Source organism: Dermacentor albipictus, chromosome 1 (genome assembly GCF_038994185.2).
Source record: "Dermacentor albipictus isolate Rhodes 1998 colony chromosome 1, USDA_Dalb.pri_finalv2, whole genome shotgun sequence".
Classification (NCBI taxonomy): domain Eukaryota; kingdom Metazoa; phylum Arthropoda; class Arachnida; order Ixodida; family Ixodidae; genus Dermacentor; species Dermacentor albipictus.
This window is the reverse complement of record NC_091821.1, coordinates 313,157,933-313,173,084: the sequence shown is the minus strand read 5'-3', so window position 1 is coordinate 313,173,084 and position 15,152 is coordinate 313,157,933. Positions and strand designations below refer to the sequence as shown.

General features: G+C 46.3%; 1 protein-coding gene across 1 annotated transcript in view; it reads left to right on the top strand.

Annotated features, from left to right (window-relative positions):
* Rpn2 (Regulatory particle non-ATPase 2) overlaps nt 1-15,152 on the top strand; it is a 106,994-nt gene that overhangs the window by 9,506 nt on the left and 82,336 nt on the right. The window contains exons 7-9 of the mRNA XM_070531577.1: nt 3,334-3,402; nt 6,968-7,071; nt 10,614-10,688. Coding sequence (XP_070387678.1) covers nt 3,334-3,402; nt 6,968-7,071; nt 10,614-10,688 — 248 coding nt within the window. The remainder of the gene's footprint in view (nt 1-3,333; nt 3,403-6,967; nt 7,072-10,613; nt 10,689-15,152) is intronic.

Genomic DNA, 15,152 nt, shown 5'->3' with positions numbered 1-15,152 from the left:
TTTTTTTGTTCTCAAATGTGAACGTTGGCAACGAGATAACGTACCTAACGGGAACATATCAACGGGGTTCTACTGTATGTGATACACCATTCAGTTAAAGTATATATTATAGCCCTGCAGAAAGATATCTTGATTGAACAAAACCTGCAAAAAATATCACAGCCATGGGAATTTTGCTGTTATAAATTCAGCGTATTTCTAGCAGCTCCAGCCTACTACAAGTGTCTTAAAGATTGTGATGACGTCATCCTTCATTGACTATATGATAGCTTCATATCTAAGCTTGCTAGTGACCACACTTAAGAGTGCAAGTATATTTGCATAGGTAATTTCGTTCTTAGCTATTGAAAATAAATTTCCTTAGTTACTTTCTTTCTTCTATTTTGCCATTTTCTAGGGGTCCTGAACCACAGTTTATTGTTGTGAAAAGATGCATTTGTGGTTAAAATAAGCTTTTTAAAAAATACTTTGCCACAAAAAAGTACTTCAATGCGTTCAGCAGGAACGCAGTTATTGGCAATCAAACACATCCTTCGCGGTGCTTCTGCTCCTTCTTCAATGTCTTGCACTGCAATGGCCACAACGGATCATGGTGTGCCCACAACCCTCAGTCTACTGGACGCCACCACGGCATGCAGTTCAAATTTGATTTTGGATGTTTACGTAGACGCCGCTACTTAAGATTATGGCACCTATGACACCCCAAACGTGAGCCAAATGCTGTTGTCTTCAGTGAGCCACAGTGTGCTCAACTGGTGAACTCGTCGCGGCTGCTGTGGTATGTATGCTACATAGCAGATCACAGCTACATGCAAATGTAGTGCGTGTGTGCAGCGTTCGCTTTGTGCACAACAGAACTTGATTGTGTGCTCGTGCTCATATGCTCCAATGTGGCCATGCTATGTGGTGGGCACTGCTTTGTCCTGCACCAGCTTCGCTGAAGGATAGTAGCCACATCCAACTTGCATATCTTTAAGGGCGAAGTCTGCCAAGGCGTCTAACCAGGAGTGGCCAGGAGTGAGCGTGCGCTGGCTAGCGTACGTGCCGTCTGACCTTAAGTTGCGCATGGTTTGAGGCTAGTTGAGTGTTCAAAACTAGTTGAAATTAGCGAGACCTGACAGCCACCACACCGATAAGCAGGGTGGCCAAGACGGCCCGCAGGTGTTCTCTCCGGCACTGCACTGAGTATGTCCAAGCTTTCCTCTCGCCTGCTGGTTCCTTGGTGTTGCAGACTTGAGCTCGCGTACGGTGCCTTTGCCCGTACGTCGAGCATGTGGCTTGTGCTGATACTTTCGGGATGCTAAGCCAAAGAGCGGTGCCTAGTGCTGGCATGGGGCCGAACTGCGCCAAGCTGCACTTATCGGAGGCCCAAGCAGAAGGAGATTGCCCGAGCTCTCGTGAGTTAGCCCACTGGTTATTGTGGGAGCAAGCAGCCTAACTGCAGGGACTTTTCCCAGCATGTCGCTGGAGCCTTTGCTTTCACAGTCACGTGCTATAGGTGTCCCTTCTGCATTTTCACTCTTGGCACAGGAGCCATTTGGCTTCCACGAACCCCAGGACCATGCGTTTGTGCAGTGTTAGGTGTTCCTGGAGATAAATGGTTTCTGCCAACTCAGGGCAATACTGTGTTCTCTTGCATGTGTAGCACTCAGTAGCCCTTTTGCGGCCTGAGCGCAGGCGCAGCGGCACGCTAGGCAACGGCTGACACAGTCCTGTGGCTTGCGAAGCTCGAACCCATTGTGGTCGGTACTGCTCTGTGACCCTAGCACCCCCATAACGTAATAATTGTCAAAATTAGAAAGCAGCTTTTCACTTGCTTCAGCCTGTTTATTAAATTTCGTCAATAAGTAAACACAGTAAGAGTAGGGAAATGTGCACTGATCCAAATACCCTTCTTGATTGATGTCACCTATTGGCCAATAGCAGCCGCGTATGAAAATCTGTTATATTACGAAATAAAGCATCCAGAAAAGAGTGAGGTACAAGTTTCTGTTGAAAAGAAAGAGTGTTTGAGAGAAAGGTGACCTTTGTGGGGATGCGCGACCCTCGCGCCTCCCCTGATGTTTTTCCCCGCATAGCGCGTCTCCTGTAGTGCGGCTTCGCCGCACACGCGGCGGTCAGAATGGTACAGGCGCAGTCCGAGCGATGGCGCTAGTGTTGCGCGGCTGCGGGGTTACCCTCGGCGGGAGGGACAAGGCGCGCTCTCTTGGGTTGGAGACAGCGAGCATCACGGACGTGCCGCGCGTGCAGCGCCCCTCTTTCCCGGCGGGTCGGCGCGCCGCGGGGACGTCTCCCGCGAGCGCGCGGCGACCCAGGCTTCTGCGAGACCGCCTCGCGTGGCCGCCTTCGAACGCGCCACGATTCGCGTGACTATACACGTGAACGACCAGGCGTTGGGATCAGCATGGAGTGAACATATTCGCTCGCGAGGACGCGGTGAGTCGGACTTCTAGATTTGTCGCGCGCCCATCGGCGTGTTTTGTGGATGTTCAACTCTGCTAGCAGGCATTGATCTATGAAAGGTGCAATAAATGCCCTTGCGATTGTTTGCACTACTGTGTTGTCGTTCCTTTGTCCCAGGAGTACGGTGTGAGATATCCCACATCAGACCCCACACCTTACACTCTACTTGCGAGATCCACGCACTTGGCACGACTGCAAAATTTGGCTGAGATGCTCACGCAGTGTATGGTATCCGCTGATTGTGTTTTTCACCAAGCCCGAGGCATGATTCAGGACCCATTTAAAGTAATGCTTATTACTACATTTAATTTTTTGTCCTTGATATGGCAGCATTAGAGAAAGTAAGGTCAAGAAATTTTTAGTATATAGGAAACTATGTTTGTGGCATCTGCAATGTTGAAATTTTTATTTTTAGTTTCAAGAAGGAAATATTTTACAAAACTGCTTCCAACATTGTATTCTTTATTGTATAGGCTATCTATCCCTGCTTTAAAAATAATTTTCTTTTGAGCCAGTATTTCTTAAATTGTGACTGCATGTGCGACCTTTAAGTAATTTGAGAAGTGATTGGCCTACATAGAACCTAATTGCATATTTGAGGTGACTGCAAAAACTGAGCAACATTGTGTAATTAACAGACTTGGTCAACAAAGGATAAAGTTAGGTGCAAAACTGGTGTCTAAATATACAACAGTAAAAATAGCAAATTGACCTTTGTTAACGGGTCCCGCCACTCCTGCTGCACCAGCCACACGGACTTCACATGAAGAGCTAAGCTCCTCAAAAAAGGAGACAGACATGGTGGCACTTTTCTTTCTTGTCGTTTATGCTTATGAGACTGACTGTGAGTGTGTCTGCATTGTTTTGCAGTGCCTCATCTTCCTGGATGATGCACGGTCAGTGGCAGATGTGCTGCTGCGGCTCCTCGACGGCAATGCGGTGAGTGTTTGTGCAGGGCACACTTCACAAACCTGCATTTCAGCACTGTCACACAGAGTCATGCGATGATTCATAGTCACTGGCGGGCATGGCTTTTGTTGAAGGCTTTTAACATCACCATAAATAAAGGTATGCTGTCCTAAAACATCTAACCATAGGCTGGCAAAACAAATGGCACTCACTCCGGCTCACTCACAAAATATATCTGTTACTTAAGGCTTACTCAGACTTGCCAAAATTTTACTCGGCTTGCTTGACTCAGACTCAAGCTCACAGAAATTCTACTCGGCCTGCCTCACACAGACTCGCAGGTCGGTCTGAGTGAGTCGACTCATGAGTGAACTTGTTGGCCTATGCCTGTGATGTGCTAAAATTATTGTAGTTTTCTATGAATGTGATTCCCTAAAGATGTTAATTCATTGCTGCTACCATTGATGTTTGTTGAAAACCCCTGCAACAGAACAAGTTTTCAGGACTAGTTAAGATTCATTTTATGGCAGAATGCATTGGTGGCACTGCATCTGTTGGGCATAATGTGATGTCAACGGAGTGATCTGGTGAAAGTGGAGTACACTGCTTGCAGTTTATGTTACTAGTATTTACTCGCACGTCACGTAAGTTGTATTACCAGATTTGGAGCCACAGGAGGGTAAAGAGAAAAGATTCATACATAGGTTGACTGCTAGTAAGGCAGCACATGACAATTTCAAGGTGACACCTCTTTATTTTAGTGCATGTTGAATGAAGTTCATTGCACACTGTGACAAAGTGAAACTGTGATCTCGAAAGCTTTTACTAAGCTGTGCCAAGCACAGCGCTTTGAAGTTTGTACACCTGCTTTCATAAATTCATATTTTGGCAGCACATATTTAATTGCCAGTCAATATAAAAGGAAGACATTGCATTCCCAATGAACAAAAGGTTCGACTTAGAATGTCTTGAGATGTTTCTGTGTTAAGCTGTTCAAACATGAGGAAATACAGTGAAATCTCGTTGATACGATTCGGCTAAATACGTTTTTCGGCATAATACGCTTTTTTTTTCGTTCCCGGCCGATGCCCTATAGAGGTAAATGCATTTTTGTACGGCTAATACGATCGTATTTCCACGTCGGTTTGGATAATACGATCCCGGAAACGTCTTCTGTATGATGATAACATCAGAGCCAGTCCTTTGAAGCGGGTGGGCAGAGCTACTGAAATTAACATCGAGCGAAACGACAGGCAAGGCGGACTAAAGACGCGGCGACGCGCGCTTTGTATGCTCGAGGCTTGGCCTGGCTCAGCTCGGCTAGAGTCCGGCCGTGCTTCTGCACAGCGCCTGCAGCAGTATGGCGGCCTCTGGGAGCAATTTTCGCAAGCTCGCACACCAAACGCACCGCATTGGGCGCGTTAAGTTAGCGCGCTCCGAACTCCAAAGGAGCACGCTCGGGTGCGCTCGAGTGCGACGCCTTCGGAGCTTAACTTAACGGCCATTTTCGCCGACTGTTTTCGGGTGCACGAACGTGCCGTCTGGCGAATGTTATGTTGCTTCCGCATCCGCTATTGCACTTCGCGCGCTTCTCGAAAATGGCCCCGCCGACCGTACTTCTGCAGCCCTTGTTTAGACGATGAAGAGGTAGAAGAACTTGACGCGCGGCGACGGAGGCAGCAGCAGCAGCTTACGATGCGATGCAAGCTCAAAGCGCGCCAACACGTTGCCGATCTCGCCTGACAGCAGCTTCAGACGCCCGGCAGCGCGGCGGCGAGAGGAACGAGTGGGCAAGGAGAACGGACTTGCATTGGTGGAAAGAGTAGGAAACACGTCATTTTTCCGGAAGCCGTAGCAGGTGCGCGCTCTCGCGCACCGTTTCCAGGATGGTGCGCGTAGAGCGCGCTCCGCAATCACGCACCGGAAGTCGCTTTTTAGCCGTTAAGCTTAAAAGAGCGCGCTCTGCTGGCTAGAGCGCGCTCGTGCGCCTTAACTTAACGCGCCCATTGTCGGCGCGGTTGAGGCGCTAATGGCGTTTTTCCGCGATGTGATGCGGAGCGCTGATTGGCCGGAGCAGCGCGTTCAAATCCCGCGGGGTAAAGCGCGCCTACCATTGGCTGCTGCGCCGGCGGCGGCGGCTGCTCAAATCCCGCGGGCTAAAGCGCGCCTGCCATTGGCTGCTGCGCGCGCGGCGGCGGCTCCTCCCTGTGATGGCGCGCTCGCGTCCCTTGCTCGCCTGCTTTCGAGCTGTTCATCGCCTAGCGCTATCTTTTAGATTATTTGCTCAGCTTTCTTTTTTTTTTCGCTAGTTCTTCGCTGCACGCGATGCCGGCAAAGCCCAAGACAGTGCAGATGTTCGGTGCACGGGAGCGCGATATGCGTCTTGTACGAGCATCGAACTTCCTATCTTCCGCAGCGAGTGCCGACTGCGTAGACGCTTTTCAGCGGCGAAACTGTGCTTTCGGCTGTCGCCAGTCGAAAATCCGACACACTGAGTGTGCCTGGAGCCGCAAGAGCTAATTAGAAGCTCCGCAGGAGCTTTCTAATAAAAAAAAAACACGTGTTCAACTTTAAGGCCTGTTTTCTCGGAATGTATTTTTTCGCTAGTAGTGGTGCTAGGGAAGGCGATATCTCAAGAACCGCTTTTCAGATTTGTATGCCGTTTTTTTTATTCTGTTCCTGAGTGACTTTGCCAGGGGGTAACAGGCTTCTTTTTTTGAAAGTTGGTGCAGTTAATTTATAATAAGCAATTAATTTTTCATGAATGTGGTCATTACTGGCTACATCAAATTCAAAGTTGTCTTAAAATTTTTTGGAGGGGAAATTAAAGAAAAGGGCTCTTTAGCCCCCTGGGATATCTATCAAGGAATCATCACAGTGAATTTCAGCTTCCTACGATGTCCTGGCATTTCTCCAGGCTTTTCCTCAGGCATATACATGAATCACCTAGTTAAACCTCAATAACTCTGGAACTAATAAACATATCTTCATGAAACTTTGCAGTTCCTCATAGTTCGGTGGTGTGAACATATCCTGAAAGTTTCATCTGGATATCTTAAAAAATAAGAAAGTTCGGTCTCCAGGGTAGCCTCCCCCCTTAATAAAAGCAAGTTCTGTGCCAAGTATGTATTATTCGCGATCTTTTGGAGTCCGTTTTGGATAATACGATTTTTGGATAATACGTTTTTATTTTCGGTGCCCGTGAGAATCGTATCAACGAGATTCCACTGTACTTTGAAATCCATGAGAGCATCAATACTATCTCTCTCCCGTATTTCGAGCCACGCTCACATACCGTTTGATGAATTTGCTGCATTACATATGCATCTGAGACTCTTGAACACATGTGACGCACTCCTCTCTCGAGCTATGTGCACCAAACTACCAGCACAATTAGACTTTGTTTTCCTACCAGCTGTGAAGTGTCACTTGTGTTTTAAGGCCTGAATAACAAGTAGTTGCATGTTGGGTTACTGCCACTTATACAATGCCTTGTTTTCACTAACGTGTTCTTTCATTTAGTACTGACCAGCATTAGTGACACAGGGAGCATTTTATGCTAATTTATTTGTTGATCATCTCTCTCCTTCTGTAGGAGTCAACGCTGATGGCATACCAGATTGCATTCGACCTCTATGAGAGTGCCACCCAGCAGTTCCTGACACGCGTACTTCAGGCACTGCGCACCTTAGGTGGCGGGCAAGTGAAATTTTCGCTTAAAGTTTGGGCAGGGCTTTTCATCAGAAACTTCTGGCAGTACATTTTCCAATGCATGAAATACAGCGAGGTATGACACTTCTAATGCCTATCCTGGCCGTGCAGTGAACAGCTCAAGGCGAGAAAAGGGCAGATGGGAAGATTTTACCAGTCAAGGCATCGCAAGTGGCTGTCTAAAGCGGTGTTGACAGTATGCTGGCTAGCATTACCACACGCAGTGTTTCTCACTGATGTGGGAGCTCAGCTAAATCACCTTCGACTACCGTGGTCGTTTTAACCCTTTGAGGGTCGAATTATTTTGAAAAAAACTTTCCCAGGTGGTCAAATTACTTTAATGCGGATCTTGAATGTACAAGATGTATAAAGTCGGGAATAAATAGTTAAAAAAAATGGCTGTGGCTTAGGTAAGGTTAAGCCCAGGATGCGAAGCATACTAGCCTTTATTTTAGTTGTTGAACCACTGTTTAGCCTGGTGAACTGCTGTTGCTTGGCTATATTTGGTTCGGCTAGACAAAGAAACAACTCATGCATTACTTCTTCGCCTTCAAGAGTGGAACGCGACAGCGTTCCCGTCGACCCGCCAAGGGGTGTAAGACAATGGGCTACAGGGCAGCGACTACGCGCCCCGCATTGGACGCGGTGAGCGTCGAGCAAAGCAGCGTTCGGCGCGGCAACGAAATGTGCGCCTGAGCAAGAGACGCACGCCTTAGAAACAGCGCGTTTCTAAGGCAACACCGCATTCACTAGAGGCGCTTTTGTACCGCTTTGAAGCGTTGTACTCGTGGCTCAGTGGTAGCGTCTCCGTCCCACACTCCGGAGACCCTGGTTCGATTCCCACCCAGCCCGTCTTGCAAGAGTTGAGCCAAAGCCACTTCTCCTCTGTCGTGACGTCACGGTGTCACGTGATTTCATGGTCACCGCCGCGCCTGAGGAGCTGGGTTGAGCCCTCGTAATATGCTTCGCATAAAAAAAAATAGGAAGAGTATTTTGGTGTCGGCATCACTCAGAACTGCTAAATGTTCAATAGTATTTCAGAGTGTGGTACTCCTTGAAACACAGGTCCGCACAGCGCCTTATCGCAGTCTGCACATCTAAAATTCGCGTATGTTCTTCTCTTGGAGCGACGAGTTGTGTTGACGCGCACATGACATCTCTGCATGCGTGCGGCTGCCTTGGGCACCCTCTCGCGTAAGCGCTTTGCCGCAGAGAGCGTTCATGTGATGTCCTTAAGTCACCGGTGTGAATGAGCCTTTAGGATAAACAAGCTAAGAGCAACGCCAATCAAGATAGAAATCAACTTCTGCCGCCCCTGCGCTAGCGTGACGACAAAGAGAAAAATCACATTTCGCACGGCTCCGTTGTGATCACGCGGAGGAACCGAAACCGTGAAAGCGCGTTGCCGCTGAGAGCGAAAATACCTCGCTACGGTTATAAACAAGCTAAGAGCAGTGCCAATCAAGATAGAAATCAACTTCCACCGCCTCTGCAAGAGAGTGCCGACAAAAAGAAAAATGACGTTTTGCGCGCCTCCGTTGCGATCACGCGACGAAACCGAAACCACAAAAGGGGTGTTGCCGTAGTCTGCACGCCGCGCTAAAGCTAGAAATCAGTTCAGTTTATCTCCCCAAGAAGGTAGCACACATTTCAAACGCTTCTAATCAGTCCTAAGAGGTGGCAGCACCTCCCAGGTAGCACAAATGGAGGGTCGAAACCGTACCCGTATGGCAAAGACCTTGCGGGACAGAAAACCGCCGCCGTACATGTACGGCAAAAACCTTCAAAGGGTTAAACGTCTTAGGTGTCGAGAGCATTTCAGCTTGGCACCAGTTAGCTTGTACAATGAAAACAAAACTCATTGTGAGCCAAATCCTCGATGTTCATGTGTCATTAGTGGTACAGGTATGCCATGTGTTGCTTGTTGCACTTGCTGCAAAAGCTGAATCAAGAGGAAATACTGGCATGTCTGGTCACAAATTAAATCACGCATTTGTGAGATGGGCAGCTGCCATGATTGTAGGACATGGCGGTGTGTTGAGCATGTGACAGGCATGGAAACAAGTGAGAATCAATGACAGCCTATAAAGCTCAAGCAAAGTTCAAAGCAGAGGTGTGTAAAATGTGTGCCTGTATGTTTTATGCATTGATATCAATTAAAAGTTATGCTAAAGACAAATATTAAGTCAAGCTAAATTGAAATATTAGGCTTCTGTAATAATAAATTTGTCATTGTAGCGAGAACAGAGTTTTTGCAAGTGAGAAAGTGACAAAAATGAAAAATCGGGAGTGTCGTCACGTATTTTTGAGTGTGGTAACTATCATGGGGTGTCAGAACTGGCTGATTCACAAAGAGCTGCAGAGAGGGAGGCCACGTGGAGATTAAAGTCGAGTGCATCTACAAAAAAATGACCTGCATCACGAAGGGAATATTCTGTCCCCATTCTAGTGTAAGCAGTGCGGTGCACGACCTTTACAATGAAGTGACCTGCATAGCGAACGATTTTGGAGGCCCCAAGTGCTTCGTTGTAAAGGCATTCGACTGTATGTGAATTCGTACGATTTGACCTGGACAATTTAAATTGTGGCGCAGCAACGGGACCTTTGGTGGGGAATTTTCTACTCGAGAAATTTATATCATATGTTCGCACACAGAACGCTATCATACATTTCTAGATGAATAATCTATCAATGTAACTTGGCTTAATATATTCCTTTAGCATACCTTTAAAATTTTACTGTGTATTTTTACCGTAAAGAAATTAAAATGAATTGGAAAACGCTTTCTGTCAATGGCACTAGCTAATTTGTTTTCAAAGGCTATGTTTCTTAAACATAATTTTGAGATAACTGAAAGAATGGGCAGCCACAGTTTCAACTCGTTTAATAGGTAGTACACTGCACATATCACTCTGGAGGTTGGAACTTAGGTTCCCAGTGTTTGTATTTAGCCTATAACTTAAGTTTTTTTCTTTTTTTGTCTTGAATATACTTCAGAGTGCATATTTTCGTACGTATGTTGTTTTACTTTTATTTGGTTATTGATTTTCACAGTCTTATCACTGTTATCGAGTTATCGCTCGGCGCAAGATGCATCTACTGTAGCCAAAATTTCTTGAATGTTGTTAACAATCCTACAGTAAAAGATTCTTGTTTAATCGGATTATGTAAATCAGATTACGACGTAAATAGATTTGATTACTGTGCTTGCTGCTATTGCTGTGATTCGAGTGTTGGTCATCTTTCTGCACGCAATTTCAACTCATAAAGAGTTAGATTCTCGACTCACACTTTTGGTGGCGTTTGATTCTTCACTGTCGCTACAATGTGACAGTATGATGTGCACCTATAGCATTATGTGAAGGTTTCGTGGCCAACAAAATTCGTGAAAGGGCGGTCAATGTGGTTTGCTGTGAGCAATGTAATGTTATCCCTAGTCAGCCCTAGTGGGTCTTTTTGCTACTCCTAGCAGGTGTAACATCACAAGTGGTAAAGAAAACATTGCTAGCAGCTTATGTTTTTGCTTGCAGGGCAGCGATAGCAGCACCGAAAACAACTGCACCAGCAGAGTCCTTAGAGGCAGCTGAGGATGCACAGGACACAAAGTGAGTTTTTGGTTGCTGCTGTTCGGTGGACTGCTCGAAAGCTAGCACAGCTGCCCCTGAGGTGATTGTGAGAGGCAGTTTAATGTATTGTGGAGGGGTTATCCTGGAATGCTACTCCAAATGCAAATACAGTTGAACCCGGATATATCGAATCTGAAGGGGATCACAAAAAAAGTGATATATAGGCCATTCGATATATAGTATGATATCATCGAGTGATGCTGAAGGGACGAGCCGCCGCGAGAACGACGACAAAGTGGGTCTGTGTCTTTGGCGCGAGCGAGTGTCGGCCTGGTGATCTGGCTCCAGTGTAAATAACCTGTATATAGCCTCTTTAATCTGTGTCTTTCCACACGTAACATTCTGGTGGAGGTGCTGAGTATGACAAGTAGGAACTCAGAGCCGTCCGGATGGAGGTTACAACGGTACAGAGTACCGTCGCGGAGGATGAAGAGGCGTAGAGTGGCGTCGGCCGGAGAGTGTTCAAAACGGTCGATGAGTGCTCTGATGTAGGCGTCACGACGTTGCTCGTTGGCGAAATGAAGCAGCTGCGACACAGAGAATACACAAGCAGCACTGGTAATATTGGAGGATTCAGGGTTGTCAACAGGGTAGCGCGACAAGCTGTCAGCGCTTGGTGCAGGTGGCCAGACTTGTAGACCACGGAATATGAAAATTCTTGTAGCCTCAAAGCCCATGGACCAAGCCGGCCTGTAGGATCCTTTAGCGATGAGAGCCAGCAGAGAGCATGATGGTCAGTGACTACGGAAAAAGGGCGACCGTAAAGGTGAGGACGGAACTTCGCAGCTGCCCAGACTACAGCAAGGCATTCTCGTTCCGTAATGGAATAGTTGCGCTCCGATGGTGTGAGGGACAGTTTGCATAAGCAATAACACGATCCTGGCCACGCTGACGCTGGGCTAAGGCGGCACCTACGCCATGATCGCTGGCATCTGTATGCAATTCTGTAGGGGCATCAGGGTCGAAGTGGGCCAGAATGGGTGGTGAGGAGAGAAGAGTGATGAGACGAGAGAAGGTGGCCAATGATGTTTTTGTATAGCATTTTGTTGACTTCACTTTGAATTACTCGGCGTTCAGATGCAGAAACTCGATATGGTCGCCGGTGAATAGGAGTAGCATTGCCAGTAAGAATCCGATGCTTGACGGCGAGTGTCTGGCCTAAAGGGCGATCGTCGAAGTCGAAAATGTCTCTGTAGGACGTAAAAGTAAAAATTTTGTACAAAAGCTTTTCAGGGGGATTTTACAGCTGTTCAATATATAAAATAATTCGTTATATGTGGGTTCGACTTATGTCTAGGCCAGGGAAAATGTTTTTGTTTCAACTGCAAAAAATGGTGATGGTGTCCAAATGTCATACTCTGAGCAATGGCTCCCTCACAGTCATGAAAGCCAAAGGGCACATTATATTGAAAGGATTGAAAAAAATATTTTAACATGGCTTCTGTTTGTGGTGTAGACCTACATAACTTGTGCTGAATGGCGTGTTAGTGTCTGAGCATGTGAGCATGAATATTCTATAAGGGAATAGAAAACTGTACACTTGCTTGCGCATTGGCAGTACCTGCAACTGTGAGGCACAGTTTGATTAAATGTATTCTAGGCAAAAGCCTATTTAATAAAGGCGGAACTATTGGAAGCTTTTTACGTACAAAAAAGAGACAAAGTTGCTATTAGAGATGTGTTAATCTCTCTTCAGTAGCAAATGCATTTTATTGCAATAGCAATTATATAGACACTGCAGGTGAATTTCACAGTCAGCGTTGCCGTGAGGTTCCGCATATGTTTAGGTATATGTATGCTATATGTTCATGCATCCCGTATATGTAAGGTAGATGCTATACTTAACCGGAAAAGTTGCTTAAATCATGTCTTACATTTTTGACTGAATTATTCCTCAGAATTTTTCAGAATGGTAGCTTGCAAAAAAATTTAGTGAGACACAACATTGACAGTGTATCTTTAATCTTAAATCTTCTCAAACTATTAAATATTCAAAGTGCAAAACGATATTGGTGCTCAAACCTGAAAGTGATGCAATTTTACTGGTGTGGCTCTTCACGGGCAGCATAGTAGTGGCTGTGTGATGCCATTACAGGCCCTACATGGCGTGTTGAAGCTTTTAAGGGTGCCAGAAGTTTTGCCGTACCCGCATATGTCGCATCGGCATTAGTTGGACTGTGTATTTGGAACACCATCCGAGGAGTTCAAGTGCAACGTTAAACATTGCTATCGCTGTCAGTGCTTTGTCCTTCGGCTTAAACTCGCAATTTTATTTTTGAGGTCATTGTGATTTCTTAATCAGGCTGTATCTGCACCATGTGCTCAAATGCATTTTAACCAATGAGTAAACAACTAGTAGTTAAAGGTGAAGCATTCATACTTGCATTTTCTATATGACGTGCTTTGTTGAGCAAGGTGCTACCTTTTCGTGGCACTGGACACAGCTGCCTTTCAAGCTAGCCGTGTGGCCTTGCTCCGTTACAGCTATACTCGCAGACAACTTTCTGTGGCACTGAAAGGAAAACCACGGAGTCAAAGCGCGCACAAGGGAGAGCACTTCTGACATGAGTCCCGTGTTTTCATCCACATTAGTTTAAGCTTGGGAAGAGAAAACATAAATACCTTATTAGCAGCAGGTAAACAGGACAAAACATTCCACTGATTGTAAAAGGTTACTCATTAACGCGACAGCGTTAAGGAGCCAGTGCCACAGAATATCCGGTGTTGATAGTGGCGTCCTGCGGCAGCATCCGGCGTCAGACATCGCATCGGCAAAAAGGATTTTCAAACCACACATACCCAGGCCGTTCATGTAACGCAAGGGATTCACTGACCTAATTGAATTTCTGAAGCTAAAATACTTGGAAAAATCTTAAACTACGACTTACACACAATCTACAGACATGATAGCTCTTGCATTGTAATTTGAATATACAAGAAAAAATAATTTTGTTACGCGAAAACTCAAGCAAACCCTTTTTCCACTGTTTCTACAATGCACAAACCGGAGACAGTGTATGCCATTTGCGCACACCGGCGCGTAAATATCTCAGAGTCCACGGAGCAGCGCGCCCACTTCCTTGAAAGACTTCCAAATGGCGCTTGCCTCCACCACATCGCAGCCCCTGCAAGAGGCCGCATTTTAACCAGAAAGCCCGCCTTCGTGCATAGCATTTGCCGTGAGCGATTTCCAGTAAACATTATAGTTACATACGCTGCAGTTGTCAGGAAGCATGAGAAGCAGTCGAGGATCTTTGAATGCTATTGCATTCCACTCCCAAAGGCAAAGCTTAAGTGTCCTCCAAATTTTTTGTGGCTTTTCCGTTCCGCGTCTGGGCAAATGCAAAACCGTCGTATGTGGAAGCTGCGTCAATTCAGCGTCTGTTCCGAGCAACCAAAAGCACTGTCAAAGTCTGTTGGACTACTTGTACTTGGCATGGTAACACCTGTGCAGAAGCTTCGCTACCATAGCTTTCCCTTCATTGCCACAGAAAGTTGTCCGTGAGTGTAGTTTTTCTGACTATGTAGAGCATAGTCAGAAAAACATTTATGTGGATCCCATGCTCTGTGGGAATTGATGTAAGCAAAACTGTCTGTGCTGTTGGCGTTGATTGACAATAATTGGCGGTGATGGTTACGGTGCATGTTTACTAGGGCATGCATACTAGAGTGATGAGTTGATGTTAAACGTTACTTGCAGTCACCGCTTGTGTTTGTCTGCATAGTACACAAAACACAGAGAAAACAGAGAGACGGGTTTGCTTGCAGTAATATTATGCGCCCTTGTTCATAGCCTGCGAGAAGGTTTAGCACTGTCATTGCCTCACACGGTGCATCGCATCATGGCAGAAGTGTTAAACTTTAATAAAATTATTGGACCTTATGTGCCAAGCACACAATCTGATTTTGATGACCTGGGATTAACGTGCATCTGAATCTCAGTACATGAGTGCTTTTTAATTTTGCCCCTGTTGATATGCTGCTGCTGCAGTCGGGGTTGAACCCACGACATTGACTAACGCCATAGCCGCAAAGCTACCGCAGCAGTGACAGAAGTGTTGGTTTGATGGGTGGCCACTTCTGTAGTGTCGTCTGGGCGCTGTGGCTCTGTAATGTGGCTTTGCATCTGCACGCCCTATGTCAGTTGTCCATGCACTGCGTAGGTTGAGCACGCTGTATTCAGTTGTCTGCTTGACAGATTTGCACGATGTTTAATTTTCAGAAACCTACCGTAGTGTACCTTGAATTAAAATTTATCCATTTTGCCCGGAGCTGCTGTCGTGTCTAGCAATAATGTTGCTTGCCTTCTTACGTCACCTTTTCCCTCTCCCGCCCTCTTCTTATCTATGTGAGCTGCAAGCGAAAAGTGCCAAGGCTGTTATTCCCCCGTTTCGTGACTGCATTGGTTCTGCCCATTCTCTGCGTCCTCTCCCTACCTCCTCT